The 20,733-nt window shown below is 46.0% G+C and overlaps 1 protein-coding gene across 3 annotated transcripts in view; it reads right to left on the bottom strand.

Annotated features, from left to right (window-relative positions):
• The window catches only part of PLCD1 (phospholipase C delta 1), a 91,673-nt gene that overhangs the window by 33,466 nt on the left and 37,474 nt on the right, over positions 1-20,733 (bottom strand). For all 3 annotated transcript variants that reach the window (XM_073334724.2, XM_073334723.1, XM_073334725.2), the window contains exons 3-4: positions 16,086-16,314; positions 5,073-5,202 (exon numbers count right to left, since the gene is read on the bottom strand). In XM_073334724.2, coding sequence (XP_073190825.1) covers positions 5,073-5,202; positions 16,086-16,314 — 359 coding nt within the window. The remainder of the gene's footprint in view (positions 1-5,072; positions 5,203-16,085; positions 16,315-20,733) is intronic.

Here is a 20,733-nt window from a genome sequence, read left to right as displayed (position 1 = left end):
CTCTAAACAGTGTAGAACACAAAATAATTGGAAAGTTATTTCCCGCCTAATGAGAAGCCCTTGATTGATGGCTCTTACTGACCTGTCCAGGGTCATTTTCTAGCGCTGCAACATCAACAGTTATTATTATTTATTATTTTTATTACTGTAGCACCTAAAAGCACTAATCATAGAACAGGACCCTATTGCGCTAGGTGCTGTACAAACACAGAGCAAAAAGACAGTCTCTGCCCCAAATAGCTTACAATCTAAGATACAACAGATGGAGATAGACAGACCAGGGAGTACAAGGAAACAGTAAGTGAAACCTGTGTTAAGCAAGTAATGAAGAGACTGATGTACAGCCAATTAAAGTCAATGGAAAGACTTCCATTCACTTTAATGGGTTTGGGATTCGGCACTAAGAGACTAGCAAGCACTGGCAGAAATGCTGGTTGAAGATAGTCCATAAAAACTGCTTTTGGATGGAAAATTTGGGTTTTTCAGCAAAATGAATTCTTTTGTGAAAAGTTCCTGCGTTCTGTGGAAAGTTTTAATTTCTCCTCAGAAAAACAAATGCCCCCACACCCAAATATTTTGATCCAGATATCCTACCTTGGTGCCTCAGGGGCACTGTAGTTCAGTTTCCTTGCGTCCCCAGTCTCCAATATGGGTTGGGCTCCCCAGCTAAACTATGTCTCCCATGATGCATCACAACCAGAGACTCCCATGAGGCCGCCACCTCCCATAAGGGGAGACCAGGATGCATTATGGAAGATGTAGTCCTTCCAGAAGCCTAGCTCATTAAGGAGAATGGGCACATAAGGCACTCAAACTACAGCACCTTTGAGGCACTACAGCAGAATTTCTGAATGGAAACGTTTCAATTTCTGGCTCAAATACTTCAGTTTTTGATGGTTTATTAAAAGTCAAACTTTTCCATGAGAATGAATGAGTTTTCATCAACATTTCCAATGGGGAAAAAGCCATTTTTCCTACTAGCTATAGTTAGCAGCTGACTAGATGTGATATAATGGTTGCCCCCGCAATCTTCACAATGTTGCATCTGCAAGCAGTATTACAACCGTTTTCCCTATCCTGCCCTAATGTTAATTACTTTGGTAGGATTTTTGTTGGTAAACATTTTAATTAACTAAAGGTCAAACAAAACAAACTGTAATGGAAAACATGGGCATATGTCAAAGTGGTCGCTTAAGACACAGAGTCTCTTATTAGGATTGAGGGATTTTTGGTGCAGGTTTCTCTGTACCTATCTTATCAGTTGATGCCTAGATATTTTGATGACTGGCTCTCTATAAATATCTAATATAGACAGCCAGCTCTTCCATAGCTGAGGATCTGGCCCACTGAGTTCAATTAAGTCTAGATGGTCTTTCAGGTGGGACTCTGAAAACTAAGTCCTGCCCTCTCTGCACAGATCTCAAAATTCCCATAGCACTTGGTTTGCCCCGAGGTACTTGGCCAAAAAAGGTCCCATCCCCCAGCCCTGAGTGCTGTAGACCATGCTGTGTGCCATTTGGTGGTCACCACCCACTGCAGAGGTGGCAACCTTTCAGGGGTTCTGTACGTGCATAGTGTATAACTGGCTCTGGGATCCCTAGGATGGTAGACATGGTATAAATGCAAGATATGGTTATATTCCTGATTCCTAGAAAAAAATGCACATTTTAATTTAACCAACCATCTTATTAGGACGCAAGCCAAGCAGTGCTAATCACACAGAAGACAATCATGATGCCCCTGAGGTTTCCTCTAGCAAGATGATAATGAGGTCTTTGGGGCACTGATATCATTGCTCCCTATGGAAAGTCACTGCTGGAACACTTTGGGAGCCATTGGGCTGCCTAGTTATGAACCAACCTAAACTATCTGGTGGCTCGTTGCATTCCACAAGTCAAAACTATGATCTCACAACTGGCATGCTCAAAGTGACAGAGGTGGCATTTATTCACCTTAATGCTGAGAGAAGCTGAGAAAGTGGCCTATTTACCCGCTCAGTTGTTTCTCCTGACATGCTTAGTCATTTAAAAGGTCACCCTCTACATAGGTTTCAACTTAGTTGCTTTTATAGTGTAATATTAAGGTTGTTAAATGGATTTTGCAGGTGCATGTTAACACTATGCTGTATGGTACAGATGGTGTCGTTACAAATTTATAATGTTTTTCATTTTCTTTCTGTATTCAGATGTGTGTATCGAAAAGCACAAAAACAATAACAATTTTAATCCAACAAGATCGTTTTCTACACTCTTGAAGCAATTATTTTGCTTGCTGCTGTCTGTGTCTATACCATCCTGTGATGTCACCTTGGTAAAGCTTGTCACCTCAGCAGTGTCTGATTTGCTTAATTCTTGGAGAAGAAGCACAAAGGCAGACTGGCGATAGTGGGGATTTGGCCAATGACGCTCTTTCCTTTGAGACAGAACTGAGACAATACCCCAGTACAGCTGTATGGAGGCCTGTGCTCTTGTAAGGGCCACCTCTTGGAAGCCTGGCCCTTAGTGGCCATTACACAGACTTCGCTGCCCGTTCCAAAAGAACAGGGGTGTAAGTGCTGCCATCGTGGCCAGATTCCAGTTTGGGTTGCTCTGTGTGTGTGAACATGTTCTCTGAGTTTGACCTGTATGGCGTGGTCCCCTCTGAGATTCACTTTGGGTTTGAATGAGCCCTAAATCACAGAGAGAATCTTGGTCCAAACTGCTGGGTTTTACCTGGCTTTGATGCATCCTGATACCCTGAATCAGACTGAGTTTGCCAGAAAGCGTGGGGAAACTTCGTGATGGAACAGAGCTGAGATCAAGTTTGAAATGAAATGCCCAACCAGGTGAGTTTTATGTGGCTTCTGGTTTCATTGGAGACATTGTACCCAGGTCTACTTAGAACTTATAGCGGGACCACACAGGTATGGGAGGCCACCTTGATGGAAAACAGGACTAATTTAGGAAAACACCCTTATAGCCACAGTCTGATTGATCTATCATCCGTCATTACTGTGCCTGTATGAAGAACAGCTCACTGCTACATGAACCGACACTGCGGTCTCTCACTTCTCCACTGCCAACCCTTCCCCACCTCTCTCTATTCCCCTGGACCCCCCACAGAGCACAGCCTCTGTAAGAGCAGCTCGTTATCATTACTGTAATTTGCATTTCAGCTGCACCTACAGGCCCCAGGTTAGGTCCCCGGGCTAGGTGCTGTATACCCCACAGAGCTCACAGTCTGAAAGCTGTTCTTCTGGGTGCTCCTTGACTGCAGCTGCTCCAAGAGGAGTCCCCTCAGAGGAGCAGGCCTGTTCGACTGTGTGGAAAAGGAAGGAAGTACATGTTACTGCAGACAGAGCTTGTGTTTATGCAGCTTTATTCTGGGGCTTCTGCAGAAGGAAATCAGTAGAGATATGCTGGCCAACCTCCCCTCGAATCCATGTGGAGCTCCCACACAGAGAGGTCTCCACAGATCTAGGGTTAGGGGAACACAAAGAGCTGGCATGCCTCCCTTCTATGCAATCCCCAGCTAGGACCTGCAGTCTGAGGCTCCCCAGAAGAGCCCTGCAGCGGGACTGGGGTCCCGCAGGACCCGCTGCCATAAGAGTGGGAGCAGGTAAAATGTACTTTGTTGCGGTTGGGATTGGGTGGGCAAAAAAACCTGACTGTGGTCATTTGTGGGACAATACTAAATCTCTCGCCAGTTTGCCATAATAGAAATTCAGCAAGTTTGTTTTTTGTTGTTGTTGTTTTAATAAAGGTTTTAATACTTAACTTTAAGCAAGGGACAGAAAGAGATCTGATGTCTTATAACAGGAGTTAAAATATTTTTTTACATGGTGTAAGCAAGATTTGTTTTATTCTTTTAGTGGTAAAAACTGTGTCTGAATTCCATTTATATATAATATATATTAACCAATCTGTGGTTTTGTGTTTGTTTTGTTTTGTTTTTAGTAGCGTGGGAGAGTCTGTCTCTCTTGCGGGATTTGCGGGATCTAAGGTTTCCGTGGGTGGGAGTGGGATAAAAATGCAAGAGACGATGCGGGAGTGGGTATTGCGGGATGGGCGCAGGATTTAAAAAATAGCCCTAAGCAGGGCTCTACCCCCCAGCCCTCCACTTGCAGAAGCAGAGGGGAGCATGAGAACCACTACTGGGTTTTGACAACTGCGTGTGCTTTTACCATCTAGTAGCACTCTGAAGAGAAAAGAACAGTTCTTTCCAACACTGCCCACTTCAGTGAAGTTAAGTGACAGATGTGATGAGGGCCTACAAATCAATCCAATGGGCTTTATCTCATGCAAGCAGGAAGGCTGGGTTTCAGGAACACTAAAAACTCAACAACTAAGGACTTCTTGTCACCGTCATTACCTTCCCACTGGCTCTGCCAGCAAGTCGAAGCACAAGAAATTAGTAGTGCATATCCCTGAGCGGAATTCGTGTGTCTTGGGTCATTAAAGCACCATAATTGCTCCTTGCCAGTGTGCAGTGTTGCATAACTATTATGATTGTATTCCTTTAATTCACGCTTTCCCCTATCTTGTATAACTTTCCTTGATTTTACAGAAGCCACTTGGCATTTTACTCCACTGTGTTAGGGTAAGTGACTATAGCAGAACTTATTCCAGGGGGGACTTAACTTTTCAGCATGTAGTCATTACACTCTGAAGTCCTGATCCACCAATGCCCAAGGGTACCTGCTCTCTCACTGATCTTATCCATTTATCTTGCATTATCCATATCAGTGACTGATCCTTTTCTCCATCCCCCTCGGTTCTTGGACTCATTTATACCTTTGGGACACGGCAGCTCTCACATTGGGTCCCCAATTCACCATGGATGGAGTTTTCAAAACGCACTCAAGATTGGCCCAGCTCTGCTCCTACTGGAGTCAATGGGAGTTTGACCATTGATTTAACTGGGAGCCCAGTTAGGCCAACAGTGAGCACTTTGAAGATCCTAAGGCACATGCACAATCCTAGGGCTCAGTCAGCATGTTGAGCGTTTGTCTCCAGCTCAGTTGGTGTGAAGGTCAGGGACTGTGACCCCAAGCCAGGCCATTCGCTGCCATGCTAATTGTGAATTCTCCTTACCTGAAAGATCTGCTTGGCATAACTGTCATCCATTTGAATGTTCACTTCTTTCAGGAAGTTCTTGAGCTCTTTAAAGCTCATCTTGTTGTCTTTGTTCTTATCGGCTTTCTGCAAGCAGGAGTGAATCCAGCTGCAAGCTGATGTAAGGAAATCACTCCAGATCGATTCCTTCCCCCATCTATCATCCCTCCCCCCGGGAAAAAAAACTCAACTAGAGATTCTGGGCATGTCTTCAGCTGGTGTAAATCAGCATAGTGCCATCAAGCCAATTTACGCCAGCTGAGGATCTGGCCCTCTGTTTTTAAAGAGAATGTTAAGGGTTGCTTCGGTGGCAGCAGAGCGCTCTGTCACATAAGAGTCCCCGGCCGAGGAGAGCTCTTTCACCCACTGGGAGTGAGAAAAACATTATTTGCCCCATTATTAGCTTCTTGCCCCAGCTGAATCACAAAACATTTTTGCAAGAGAATGAGCATTGCATTCAAGGCCATTAACAGGGGATTGGGGGTGAGGGAAGGAGGGCAAAGAGCTCCCAGAAGGCAAAACTGATGGTTTCCTACATGGATAGGCGGGATTTGATCGAGATCCAGTATATCAACTAGCATTTGACTGGAGCTGGGGAAGACACTAAAGAACCCAGCCTGGATATTGGGAAAAGATTCCCCAGCAGAAACATTACTGTTCATCTTGTGAAAGCTATACGCTGTCTAATGGTTTGAGCATTGGCCTGCTAAACCCAGGGTTGTGAGTTCAATCCTTGAGGGGGACATTTGGGATCTGTGGCAAAAATTGGGGATTGGTCCTGCTCTGAGCAGGGGGTGGGACTAGATGACCTCCTGAGGTCCCTCCCAACCCTGATATTCTAGGATTCTGTGATTCTACTCTAGTATATATTTGAGGATCTGTTCCTATATTTCTTATCATTTTTTTTAAAAGTAGAACTGGTGTTGCTGGTAGGTTCCAACGTTCCCTTGTAAAACACATAAGTTATATATCACTGTATTCTGCCATGCCCTAACATTACAGCTTACGATGTTACTGTACTGTTTCAGCCGATTACAATAAAATATCTGTCATTGATTCCACTGGCATTCCTATGTCTTTTCTGGAAGATCACGTCAGACTGTTAAATATCTTGGCGTTTTTTTTCAAAATAGGAATGGCTATTACTGCAGCAGAGCACCCTCTTTCTTTCTGCTCGTTTAATCATCAAATGAATGAGGTCTTCAGGGAAAGCATTCTACTTTTAAACTAGGAAAATCATCAAACTAAGATCAGGTCATCAAATCTCTATGGACGTAGTCCTCACTGCCATAAGCGGGTCTAGGGCAGAAGGCACTGTTTCAAAAATCATTCCAAAAAGACTAAAAAATGCCCATTCTGGGAGATGAGGGCGTGAGCTAGAATATATATAACTGACCCTAAGGGACAATACACAATATTTTAACTGAACCCATCATATTTTCCCTGAGAAAAAAGATGTTTACAGATACCATTAGCATCCGCAGTGGTAACCCTTAATATGTGAATATTTACCTACAATTGCCACATGTGTATCTAAAGCAGTGGTTCTCAACTCCTTTAGCATTATAGCACTAGTCTCTAAGGTGCCACAAGGACTCCTCGGTTTTTTTTGCTGATACAGACTAACACGGCAGAAACCTGTCACCATAAAAGGCACTGAATTTAGCCGTATGAAGTGGAAATCCATCAACTTCATGAAAAAACTTGTGCAGATACAGACAGACATCTTCTTCCTTTCCCAATGCAAACAGATGGACATAATACCAAAAGGACTGAAGGTAAAAAATCCATTACAATCAACATACCATACAGATTATAATGAGAGATTATGCCACACACATGCAAAGAAACCGCAGAACCACCTGATCAACATCCTATACAGCAAACAAGAGAAGATTAAGAATGAACTCTCAAAACTGGAAACTCTCTTAAAAAACCAACCATTCACACAAACGCTCTCGTGGCTGGACTTTACAAAAACTAGACAAGCCATTTACAACACACACTTTGCATCTCTACAGAGGAAGAAGGACACTAAACTATTTAAACTCCTAAATGCCACAAGGGACCACAACAGTGCTTCCCTTAACTCACCTAACAATATTGTTAATCTATCCAGCTATACTCTTAGCCCAGCAGAAAAGTCTGTCCTATCTCGGGGTCTCTCCTTCTGCCCCTCCACCCCCATAAACATGATACAGTTCTGCGGTGACCTAGAATCCTACTTTCGACATCTCCGACTCAAGGAATATTTCCAACACACCACTGAAAAGCACACTAACACACAGGAAGCTTCCTACCAACACTACAAAAAGAAGGATTCTGCGTGGATTCCTCCTGAAGATCGAAACAACAGACTGGACTTCTACATAGAGTGCTTCCATCGATGTGCACGAGCTGAAATTGTGGAAAGCAGCATCACTTGCCCCATAACCTCAGCCGTGCAGAACACAATGCCATCCACAGCCTCAGAAACAACTCTGACATCACAATCAAAAAGGCTGACAAAGGAGATCCTGTCGTCATCATGAATAGGTCAGAATATGAACAAGAGGCTGCTAGGCAGCTCTCCAACACCACTTTCTACAAGCCATCACCCTCCGATCCCACTGAGGGTTACCAAAAGAAACTACAGCATTTGCTCAAGAAACTCCTTGAAAAAGCACAAGAACAAATCCGCACAGACACACCCCTGGAACCCCGACATGGGGCATTCTATCTGCTACCCAAGATCCATAAACCTGGAAATCCTGGACGCCTCATCATCTCAGGCATTGGCACCCTGACAGCAGGATTGTCTGGCTATGTAGACTCCCTCCTCAGGCCCTACACTACCAGCACTACCAGCTATCTTCGAGACACCACTGACTTCCTGAGGAAACTACAATCCTTTGATGATCTTCCCAGGGCCGCCCGGGGGGGGGAGGGAGTGGGGCAATTTGCCCCAGGCCCAGGGCCCCACAGGGGCCCCCACGAGAGTTTTTGGCAGCACTTCGGCAGCGGGGGGGCCTTCAGTGCCGCCGAACACACCACATCCGAAGACCCGGAGCGGAAGGACCCCTGCTGCTGAAGACCCCAGGCCCCCTGAATCCCCTGGGCAGCCCTGGATCTTCCAGAAAACACCATCCTAGCCACTGTGGATGTAGAAGCCTTCTACACCAACATTCCACACAAAGACGGACTACAAGCCGTCAGGAACAATATCCCCGATAATGTCACAGCAAACCTGGTGGCTGAACTTTGTGACTTTGTCCTCACCCATAACTATTTCACATTTGGGGACAATTTATACCTTCAAGTCAGTGGGACTGCTATGGGTACCCGCATGGCCCCTCAATATGCCAGGGACAATGCCAGAGTAAGTAGCGTGAATGGCTCTCACCCACTCTCCTGGGAAGCACCGAGTCTGAACAGGTCAGTGAGACTGAGGGTATATCTCTATGCTACAAAGGCACGGCTGTAGCACTGCAGCTATGCCACTGTAGTGCTGTACTGTGGACACTTGCTACGTCGACAGGAGGGGTTTTTCTATCACTGCAGTAAACCTACGCCCTCAAGAGGCAGTAGCTAGGTTGACAGAAGAATTCTTCCATCTGCGTCTAAAACGGGGATTAGGTTGACCCAACTACATCACACACGGCACGACATTTTTCACAGCTCTGAGTGATGTAGCTAGGTAGACCTAAGTTTTAGGTGTCGACCTGGCCTGAGAGACTCAGACAAGGAGTCAACCATGTGATGCCATATGGAATATGGGTGACCATTTATAATATTATGGATACCAATATTACAAAATTGCAATGAGTCATATGCCAAAATATGCCATGTAAGGTATCAGTGGAAAAGTTATGATTTGCTAAATATGATAAGCATATTTATTATGTGTATCGTCTTTGTATCGTGAGTTATAAATCATAGAAACATAGAAGAGACCACTGGAGGTCATCTAGTCCAAGCCCCTGCTCAAAGCAGGACTAACCCCAACTAAATGTGTGCACTATATCTGCATCTCAAGCCTGTGCTGGGTTTCTGGGTTTCAGCACTATCCAGCCTGCTTACTGGCCCATCAAGGGCAATCAGTTGTACAAAGAACCCATTAAGAGAAGCCAGAGGCTACGCCTACGAGTCAGTTGGACATGTAGAGACATGCCTTGTGGCCAGCGGACTCCAAGTGCTTTTCCATGCCCATGTGCTGTGAGCTTGTGTTTGGGACAGAGGATGTACACGCCACATACCAAAGGATATAAAAAGGCAGCTACATCATCTCCATTTTGTCTTCAATCCTGCTTCCCACCTCAGAAGTAACTTCTCTACAAACTGAAGCTTTGAACAAAGGACTGACAGAACCATCCAAGCATTGGATGTGTTCCAAAGGGACTTTACAAGCCAGCAAACTCACCAGTGTTGCTAAGAACCTGATATATGGACTCTGAAGTCACATGTATGTATCTTATTGCTTTGACCATTTAACAGCTCTCTTTTCATTCTTTTCTTTGCTTTTATAATAAACCCTTAGTTTTAGATACTAAAGGATTGGCTGGCAGTGTGGTATTTTGGGTAAGATCCAAACTAGTATTGATCTGGTAATGTGGCTGGCCCTTTGGGGATCAGAAGAACATTTTGTACAGTGAATAGAGTTTTAAATAACTTCTCACTTTACTAGACCTAGGTGCTGATTGGGAGCCAGAGACTGGAATGCAATAAAGAGAGCTGTGTGATTTCTTCTGATAACCAGTGTGGGGGATCAGGAGCACAGTTGGTGACTGGTTGGTGAACTACAGTGTTAACCACCAGTTTTGGGAGAATCTGCTCTCTTTTTTGCAGCCTGCCCACACCTTGGCATTTTCAGTGTGGGCTACCCTACACACCTTGGGTCACAACCCAGACCTACAGGAGGATCTGGGAATGCAAGAGATTATGAATTACTTTTGTTCTCCTCCTGGAACAAATCCTGTCTAATTTAGATGCTAGCGCAGCATAAGGTTAAATGAAAGGAACTACGTCTGTTATTTTTTACTTTCAAATCCCTTTTTTCTAAAATGCTTAGTTCCAACTGCTAAATAAAAATACTGTCTTTTTCAGAAGGCCATTGCTCACTATATCACTGATCACATATTTCTGAAGGGAGGAAATGCAAGTACCCGAAACCCAGTCAGACCCGCAGGGCAATAAGCGATTGGTATACACAGGGCAGTGTACCTGTGATGGGGTGTTCACCCCACACAGGATTGGAAGGGGTTACGGTCTATTAACTGTAAGGCTGCACCTGGAATGAGAGCCAGGGAGCAGGGTATTGATAGGAAGCAGGTTCAGCTGTGCAGGTACAGGCAGGGACTACAAAGACAGGAAACTGGACTGGGAAAGAGCAGTCACTCCCTGGGAAGAGGGAGGAGGGTTTGGAGCTAGTACTCCTAGAGAAAGGGGGGGAACCAGGAGTGGTAGGAAGCCATCCAGGGAAGGAGCAGTGAGGGCTGGGAGGGTAATGCACAGAACTGCTAGGCTGAGGGTCCCTGGACTGGAACCTGGAGTAGAGGGTGGGCCTGGCTTCCCCTACCAGCCACTGAAGGAGTGGCACCTGAGGCAGTGAATGGGAAGACTACCTAGGACTGCTGAAGGAAAGACTTTTATATATCCCAGAAGGGGGGACACTGAGTGACCTAGCTGAAGAGGACACTGGGATGAGAGAGAGAGACGGTGTGACAGCATGCGACCATGGGAAGGTGCACCCCATCACAGTACCTGAGTCCCCGCCCAAAAGTAGAAGATTCACAAAATTCCACCGTGAGAGAGGTGAGGACAAGAGGCCAAACACTCAGAGAGACCAGAAAGAGGGCAGAGACACAGCTAGCTATCTAACCACAATGGTCACACAACCATTTAACAGTAGAGCCTCAAACACAACTGAAGATTTCCTGGGCATCATCCTACCTCTGACATATCCCTCATTTCAGTCCCAAGGTTAACTAATGTCCCCTCACTTCTGTTGTTAAAAACTATTTACATCAGAAATAAAGAATCGAGGATCAGAGAGATCATATAGAAACCATCACTCATGCTAACGGGATGAATCCTACAACATTAGAAGTGTCCTGCACGGCTAATGGTTTGTGCTCCTCATTTTGGATCTTTGTCGCACACTGCATCCTAGGTTGGGCCTTAGCAGGTTGAGAATAGGCTGCTCGAGTGGTTGGGGCACTAGCCTGTGACTTGAGAGACCTGGATTTGATTTCCTGCTCTGCCACATACTTCTGTGTGACCTTGGGCAGATCACTTAGCCATTCTGGGCCTCAATTCCCCATCTGTGAAATGGGGCGTATTGCATTGCCCTAACCTCACAGTAATGTTGTGAGGATACATATGATAAAGAATGAAGTGCTCAAACACAATGGTAATGGGGACCATTTAAGTATCTACGATTGATGGAAAGCTATGGCTTTCATTCCTGTCTGAACAGGGAGACAATATTGTCTCACTGCTGTTTTAAAGAATCTGCTGGCTCCTGAAGCTACCATCTTCCACTAGAAACTAAGGAAAAATGACTGAAGAATAATTCTAAGGCATCTAGTGAGTTTGTTCAAATTAGAAATTCAGGGGATGTGATTTCAAAGCAGAAAAAAAAACAAACCCAAAAGCAAAGCTGCTGCATTTCTCACAGCTTAGATTGAAAGTTCCTATGAATTCTATGGACCAAAGTCATCCCTGGCAAAACTGTGCCCAACACTGTGTGTGAAATCATTGAAGCTATGCCTGCTTGCTCTAGAGCTGAACTGGACTGTTAGTTGGGCACTACCGTATATACAGAAGCATCAAAAAACATCTGTCAAATGCCTGACTTTATTCCATGTTCATTTCTTTAAACTAGGGTGGCAAGCACAGGAAAATGTACTGCAGAGAACAACCCTGCCCTGCTAGGGAGAAGAATGGACCAAGAGCCCCCAACACTTCTTTCCTATCTATCTGTATTCATATATGATGCACATTTCTTTTCAAGAAACTTTCACATCAAACCACACTTCCAGGCACATCCACTGAAGAAAGACTAAGTTTAAACTCCAGGCTTTAATTAAACATCAGCAAACCTAAAATGAGAATCTTGCTGTTCTGTAATTCCAGGTTGGGTTAGACTGATAGTAACTGTTCCAGACTGGACGCCAACAGGCACCATAATTAGTCTTCCAGAAATACTGTTTGCCTCCCCACCCCATTTAACTTGGATTCTGACTAGGAGTTAAAGAGAGAGAGAGGCATGTTTCCACTTTGGAAATTACAGCCTTTGCCCCAAACAAATGTTATTGTTATTTAGATACAATCATCTCTACTCTTTGATGGAAATTGTTCAGTGGTTTAAATTGGACATGCTCCAGAGGTGGCTTTTTGTAGCCGAGACACCCACAGAGGTGGTGGTGGAGGGGTGCAGTCATCACAAATGTTAACTAGAATGAAAACAGTCAGGCAAATATTATTTCTGGCATGGCCATGGGTTTCTCCAGAAAGGAGGGCTCTAGAAGGCAATAACCTTCATGACCCCTAGTGAAGGCCCCACCCCACCCCACCCATGAGTACCAACAAGGCATAGAGGAGCCAGTGTAGCAAGATGGTGGCCGCCGAAGTGAAACCTAGCAGCGAGATGGTGGTTTGGCTGCAGGTGGGAGCATGAGGCACAGTGCAAGAGGAGGGGCTGAACTGAGCTAAATTTGGGGGTCAGCCCAAGCGGTGAGGAAAGTCTCAAATGAAGTAGCAAACCAGTAAAGTGCCTGAAACCACTATGGCTTATTGATAAAAGCAGCCAAGTCAGCAGGCTGTAAATTGGCCATTCAGCACTCTCACTTTGACCAAGGCACGAGCTGAGGTGGGGGGGGGGAGTTTTGGGAGCCACAGAGAGGGCAGCTTGACCCCGCGTCCTTCCTGATAAGCATTGTGTTGAAGTTGCTGATACATGCATCTTAGAAGAGCAGGATGTGCCCCAGGAATGTCTATTGAGGCCTCAAGGCTGCAAACTCTGGAAAAACCCACACCTGGTTAATCGATAATCAGAAAGAACCTCTCGCTTGACCATTGAAACTGCTTACTTAACAAGTTTGCTTTAAGGGACATGTCATTCTATTACTAATGTATAAATAAGGGGGAAAAGTTTGAGGTAGTTGGACTCCTCAGGACTGGACTCTCCCTCTGGGTGCATCTTGTGTTCCCCAGCGGCGCTGCCGCTGTGCCACTCGAGAGCCACACTCAGCTTTGATAATTATCAAGGGTTGGGGGTGTTTTACTAACCTGTTACAGACGTGTGTATAAGTGCTCGAGACTAAGCATGCCCTGATCACTAGCTGGGCTCAGGAAGAAATTCTGGTGATCCCGTATTACATGATACAGTACAGTAAATTCCCTCTCCCTATGCTATGATATTCTACAATATTGCAGTTAGGTGCAGCTTGGGGTTTCCATCTGCCTCTGAAACATCTGGCCTTGGTTGCTGTTGAAGACAGGAAATTTTGTCTGGTCCACTATGGCAATTCCTATAGGTATGTTCCTAATGAAAGCCAAAGGGAGGTAAAGTAGGAGGGGATGGAAAGTCACCGTAAACCAGCGAAGGCATGGGAGAGGAATACATGGTATTAAAAGCTGGAGGAATTTGTACTTAATAGATCCCTATCTACTGTGAAGGTCACAAGAAAATGAATGACCTTAGCAGGATAGGAGTCAGGGAGGTCCCTCATTATCAAGGGCTAACTGGATTAGGGAAGTGCCAGTGGCAAGCACTAAACCCCTAATTAGGCTCAGCAAACACCTCAGCGCCAGAGACAGGCAGATTCAGAGCAATGTCAGAAGAAAGCCAGGCAGGGGTGCTGCACTGTGACGAGAAGACCAGAACTTTACTTACAGGAAAAATAGTCCCCAGACTGTGAGCACTGGGACAGACTAGCTAACATCCAGGTACAGAGTCCTCCAGCTGAAGATGCTGGGGCCAGCAGCAGAACCTCTGGTATATCCAGAGGTTATGAAGTAGTAGAAAGACCTAGTGAAGGTCCCCCACCCATGAGTGACAACAAGGCACAGAGGAGCTAATGTAGCAAGGTGGTAGCGACAGAGGAGGAAGTACTGACCCAGCCGTGGGTTGGGTCCAGATGGGAGCCCAAGGCACAGTGCGAGAGGAGAGGCTGAACTTAAATAAGGAGGGAGCTAAATTTGAGCTTTGTTGACCCAAAGAGTGAGGCTCCTCCCAAGAGGATGAGCTACATCATTCACTCAACTGGCACTCTGGCAACAATTCTGCATTGTTTGGTCAGTGCTGGTCAAGCCAGTAACTTCAGCCAGACATGCCTGCATAGATCTGAGGGCAGAATCTGGGCCGAAGTGTTGAAAAAACACACAATCTCCTAGAGGCTTTAAGGACCTTGGAGCTGGTGGTAAGCAAAAGCTATTTGGTTGCATCTCACCCTCTTGAAGTATCACGCTTTTCAGCCACAACCGCAGACTGCTATCAGACAAGGGCACGGGATCCCTCGTGATCTGCAAGTCACTAGCTTGCATGCACTGGTCTGCAGCAATAGATGCAAAAATGAGAGAGATGAATGGCAAACTTCCCTGTTCCTGATGACTGTTTTGCCACTCCAAGAATATTTAAGCCTCTCCCTTCTAGAGTAAAATTTTCCAACCAACTCTCACTAGTGGCAGAAAACGACAATAAAACCTCTGTCTGCCACTGTTTTGCCACCAGATAAGAAGTGCTGGCTCCTTTTTATCTCTCCAGAGCTGGTGTTTGTTTCTGAATGGCAACCAGAGTCTGCGCTTGCCACACAATAACAGTGGAACTAGGACGCCGAGTCACCCACAGTTTAAATGCAGTAAGGGTTCGTGGGAAATTCTGTGTCTTACCAAAAGCTTCTGTCATGAGCTTCCGGGGATGCCCTGTCTTCAGTTAAAAGACAATGCTGGTTCCAGTGAGAAATACAGCTTCCATAGACTTAACACCCCAGGTGCTAGTCAAAGCACAACCTAGGGGAGGGAGGGATGTGGCAGGCTGACTAATGCCTAATTCAACTTGACCGTCCTGCTGGTGGTACCGAGGGACCTCTGTGGGGAGAAAAACCTGTCCCCCTCTCCCTGACAGAGTGTTAGACCACAGCATGCATAAGTGTGTGGAATAACGTATAAAAAGACAAGGGATGGTGCGATATCTGTAAAGTCCATCCAGGTTAGTACGCTTGGCACTCACAAGACAACCAGTAGGTCAGCGCCTCTCAAGAATCCCAGTGCCGATTCAGGCAGGTTGCTTTAACAGCAGGGAGACCCACAGAGCATCCAAAAGGCCAAATGTGGTTCAAATAGTTTAAAAAATGCAGCCCAACAGCGAAGCCTATGGATGCGCAAGGATCTACAGCCCAGTGCATGAAATCCTGGCTCCATTGAAGCCAGGGGGAAAACTCCCATTGACTTCAGCTGGGCCAGGATTTCAGCCAATGACTCACTGGCTTTGCTTCTCTGTTGCATTCCTTTCCCCCTCTCCTTGTCTGTAGTGTGTCGACATAGCGAGCAAGCTCTTCAGGGAGAGGTATTCCTCCCATGCTGGCGTAAATGAGGAGTAATTCCATTAAAGTCAGTGGAACTACACTGATGTAAAATTGGTGCACAAGAGAGGGAAATGCATTACCTTTCTATAAAACATCATAAACACGACAAGCCTTTCATTAATTGCCAAGAAATTCCCAACCTGGAGATCATGGTGAATGAAACAAATCCCTGAAGAATCTAGGAACTAATGGATTTTTTATCTTAAGTCCTCAGTGAGACAATTCTTTGTTGAAAGGACATCAGTGTAAATCAGGAGAAAGTCCATGGAGTCATAGAGATGTAAAGTCAGTGTCAGAGGAGACACAGTGCCCTGTTCATAGTGCAGTTTTACAACCCCGCACACACATACAAATACCCCAACTGAGAAAGACAAGTGCATCTTTGTTGTGGTTAGATAATTGATCACTTTTAAAATGCAAAGGATACTGTTGGAGTTTCTGCCTCTGGCTCATGGAATTGCTCTTGGCTATGATTTTCCTCAGGCCTGCAATCCAGTGGCTGGCATCATCTTCAGAACTGGCAATGAGATCCAGGTTTTTCCGCTGGTCTTTAAAGATGATGGAAAAACAGCGATGCTCAGGGACATCTTTGGCATACTTTTCCATCCCCTCTGTCTGGTGACCGGGCCTCACATCCCGAATATCTTCAATGGAGACTGTGGAAACAAAGGCTCCTGCTATCAATGGGGGGGTTAGCCAGTCTTATCTTTGCTCTGAGGCGGATATTAACAAGTAACTCTTTATTTTTCTTTTCCAATAACTGCTCCCTGCAAGGCCCGAAGGACTTTTCCCCCCACCTCTCGCAAACAGAATGATCAAAAGGAGGAAGCAGCAGTATCAAGAGAGGAGGAAGCTCTCCTTTGTTCTTCACTTTTATCACCATTTTAACAAATAAACAGGACTCATACTGGAAGTAGCAACGTGAGACTAGCAATGTCTACTGTATAGAGCCCCGGACTGACTGTCAGGAGGCCTGGGGTCTAATATGACTCTGCTATTGACTTGATGTGGGATCTTGTCATTAAGGCCAAGATTTTTCAAACAAAACTAATTATTTTGGGTGCACAGCTTGAAATACATTTACAGGGGCTAATTTTCAGAGAGAAGGCGCTCATCACATTCTGAAGATTACTCTTTAGCTGTCTCAAATGGTGCCCAGAAACAAACATGCAAAATCACTAATATGGCCTTTGATACCCCATCTGTCAAATGCTTTGAGGGCTTCAGCTATTTGGAACAGCTAGACTATTCTGATGTGTACATAGAGTTAGGTGCAGTATATTTAACAAATGTTGGGCAAGTGTTACCTCAGTGTATAACAATATCTCAGCCTGCTAATCATATCAGCTTCATCTATTCTTATCACAGAAGAACTGATTAAAAAAAACAACCCTAATAAAAACAGAGGGTCTAATCTTTAATGGGAGCAGGATCAGGGCCAGAACACTGGTCCCTTCTGTTAACACCGTCTGCCTTCTGTTTGAAGGCTATGAAAAGGGCAAGTGTTTTGGCCCAGATTCTCTTCTCACACTGATGTAAATCAAGAGTCAAACTCGTGTTAAACTGGTATAAGGGGGAGGAGAATCAGGCCCACTTTCTTGTTTGTTCAAGATAAAGAGTCAAAACAGTTGGCCAAAACGGGCAATAACAGGCCAAACTACGGGCCTCAGCTACACCCATGCTACTCCAAATCCATCATTGAGGGCAGATTTGATCCCATTTGCTGTAGGGAATCAGGCCACCCAGTTCAAATATAAACCACACAATCTGATCTGTGTGGCATCATCTGGGGGAAATTGGCCCCAGCTGTAGAAGCTAAATCCATGCCAAATAATCAAGGTGGATATTGGAGAAAACCTAAATAAACAGAGACACAGATGCCTGTTCAATATGTGGACAGAAACACACATTATTAAGCAAATCTGTGTAACTTGAGGCCCTAAGCGCTGAGTAGCTTCTCAGTAGGGAGGGAGAGACCTGCAGAGGATGCTGGGTCAGAGGAAAGGACCTAGTTTATCTGTTTTATTTATGCTGGACTCTTTTGGTTTGGAGAAATAAACCCATCCTGAAGAAAGGAGCTGACATTCTGCTGCTATTAGGAGATTTATTTGATACGCTGGCTCGTGAGTTGGCCCACCAGTGAATATGTGGAGGAAATGCCATGGATTAAATCTCGGGCTTCATATGCACTAAGCCTGTGCCCTACCACTTAGCTATGTCCCCAGCCACTCCACCCCATATGAACCAGTGGCTGGACAGCAGTAGAACACAGAACACACTTACTCCTAATGTGTCACTGCAGAAGTTTTAACTGTCGATTCCTAGATGGTTACGACTTTGGAAAGGATGGCTGCTTGTGCAAACAATAAATAAAACTTCAGAAGTTTTTAATCCAATAGGAAATCTAGAACTGATTCTCTGGAACCCATGGTCCAGAACCCATGGTATAGCACAGTGGTCACCAACCGGTCGATCACGATTGACTGGTCGATCGTAGAGAATCGACCAGTCAATCATCACAGAGACCCCCTTGGGACTGTCACCTGACGAGCTGAGATTACCTCTGAGCCCATTTTCTCTGCCAGCTTGGGATTCCAGAACCCTGTCTTGTTGAGCCAGACACGCTAGCCTGCTGCAACCCAGACCCAGGTCTGGTCCACGCCCCCAAAGCTGCAGACTTTAACCAAAAATTGCTCAGCAGGTTACCTATCTCCAGCACCCCGACACCCAGTTCCCAATGGGATCCAAACCGCAAATAAATCTATTTTACGCTGTATAAAGCTTATACAGGGTAAACTCATAAATTGTCTGCCCTCTACTACACTAATAGAGAGATATGCACAGCTGTTTGCTCCCCCAGGTATTAATCACTCTGGGTTTATCAATAAACAAAAGTGATTTTATTAAGTATAAAAAGTAGGATTTAAGTGGTTCCAAGTAATAACAGACAGAACAAAGTAAGTTACTCAACAGAATAAAACTAAACACGCAAGTCTAAGCCTAATACATTAAGGAACTGATTACAGCCTCTGATCTCACCCTCAGAGATGTTCCAATAAGCTTCTTTCACAAACTAGACTCCTTCCAGTCTGGGCCCAAACCTTTCCCCTGGTACAGTCCTTGTTAGTTCCAGCAGGCATTGCAGATGAAAAGCAGGGCTTTTCTCATGACTGGGACTCCCTTTGTTCTGTTCCACCCCCTTTTATAGCTTTGGCACAAGGCAGGAATCCTTTGTCTTTCTGGGTCCCCACCCCTCCTTCTAAATGGAAAGGCACCAGGTTTAAAATGGATTCCAGTATCACGTGACATGTTCACATGTCCTGTGAGACCCCTAGTCTCCATTCTTCCAGGGCTGGCCCGCATGTACCCCAGAAGGTTTGCAAGTAAACAGAGCCATTTACAATCAATTGTCCTAGTCAATTTTCAGAGTAGCAGCCGTGTTAGTCTGTATTCACAAAAAGAAAAGGAGTACTTGTGGCACCTTGCAGACTAACAAATTTATTTGAGCATAAGCTTTCGTGAGCTACAGCTCACTTCATTGTCCTAGTCAATGTGAGCCATCAAGATTCTAAACCACCATGAATGGCCCACACTTTGCACAATTACAATAGGACCTCAGAGTAATATTTCATATTCCTAGTTTCAGATACAAGAATGATACATTCATAGAAATAGGATGAACACACTCAGTAGATTATAAGCTTTGTGATGATACCTTACAAGGCACCTTTTGCATAAAGCATATTCCAGTTACATCATATTCACACTTATAAACATATTTTTATAAAGCATATGTAGTGCAATGTCACACCATGGTCTAGCACAGTGGTCACCAACCGGTTGATCGTAATCGACTGGTCAATCCTAGAGGATCTCCCAGTCAATGGCGATCTCTGGTGGTGTAGCGGGGCTGCTGCTAAGGCAGGCTCCCTGCCTGCCCCGGCCCCACGCCGCTCCTAGAAGTGGCCAGCGTGGTCTCATAGCCCTGGGAGGGGCAGGGGGTCTCCCTCTGCACGCTGCTTCTTCCTGCAAGCACCGCCCCCACAGCTCCCATTGGCCAGGAATAGGGAGCTGTGGCCAATGGGAGCTGTGGGGGTGGTGTTTGCAGAAAGGGGCAGCACGTGGAGCCACATGCCCCCTACCCCCCCCAGGGGCTGCAGGGGCACGTTGGCCCCTTCTGGGAGCAGTGTGGGGCTGGGGTAGGCAGGGAGCCTGCCTTAGCAGCAGCCACGTTAGCTGCACCCCAACCCCTAGTCCTGAGCCCCTTCCTGGAGCCAGCACCCCATACCCCCTCCTACACCCGGAACCCCCTCCTGCACCCCAAGCCCCAGCCCTGAGCCCCCTTCCAGAGCCAGCACCCTGTACCCCCTCCTACACCCTGCCCCAGCCCTGACCCCCCATCCCAGAGCCAGCACACCACAATCCCCCGCACCCCAACACTCTGCCCCAGCCCGGAGCACCCTCCTGCACCCAAACTCCCTCCGAGACCTTGCACCCCTCACCCCTTCCTGCACTCCAATCCCCTGCCCCAGGCTCAGCCCAGAACCCCACGAACCCCAGCCCAGTGACAGTGAGTGAGGGTCGGGGAGAGCAAGCAACGGAGAAAGGGGGGAATGGAGTGAGTGGGGTAGGGCTTTGGGGAAGGGGCGGGGTAGATCCTGGGTTGCCCTTAAATTCAAAAAGGGATCTTGGGCGTAAAAGGTTGGAGACCACTGGTCTAACAAGATGAGTCCATTGGGGAAGGACACAGGTGAAGGACTTAAAAACTGTCCCTGAAAAGACTCTATGGTACACTGCAAGGGCTACTGCTGAGACAAGGGGGATTGGGTAGAGAGAGCTGTTATGGTTAGAGAAGGTAAGTGGGAGGCTGGAGACAGCATATAAACTGATTACTCCTGAAGGAATTCTGCACCACTGTGCGTGCACAGAATGTATGTCCCACACAGATTTTTTTGCTTCCATGCAGAAAAATGATTTTCTGACAGCAAAGCTAAGGGAAGCTGCAAGAGCAGTCACACGCCCCGCCCTAGCAGCGCGGGTCTGTCATTTTGGGTGCCCGGAGCTGTCAGCAGAGA

This window comes from Lepidochelys kempii, chromosome 2, assembly GCF_965140285.1.
Source record: "Lepidochelys kempii isolate rLepKem1 chromosome 2, rLepKem1.hap1, whole genome shotgun sequence".
In the NCBI taxonomy this organism is placed as follows: domain Eukaryota; kingdom Metazoa; phylum Chordata; order Testudines; family Cheloniidae; genus Lepidochelys; species Lepidochelys kempii.
Note: the sequence above shows the minus strand (reverse complement) of the source record. Positions and strands in the feature narration are given on the sequence as shown.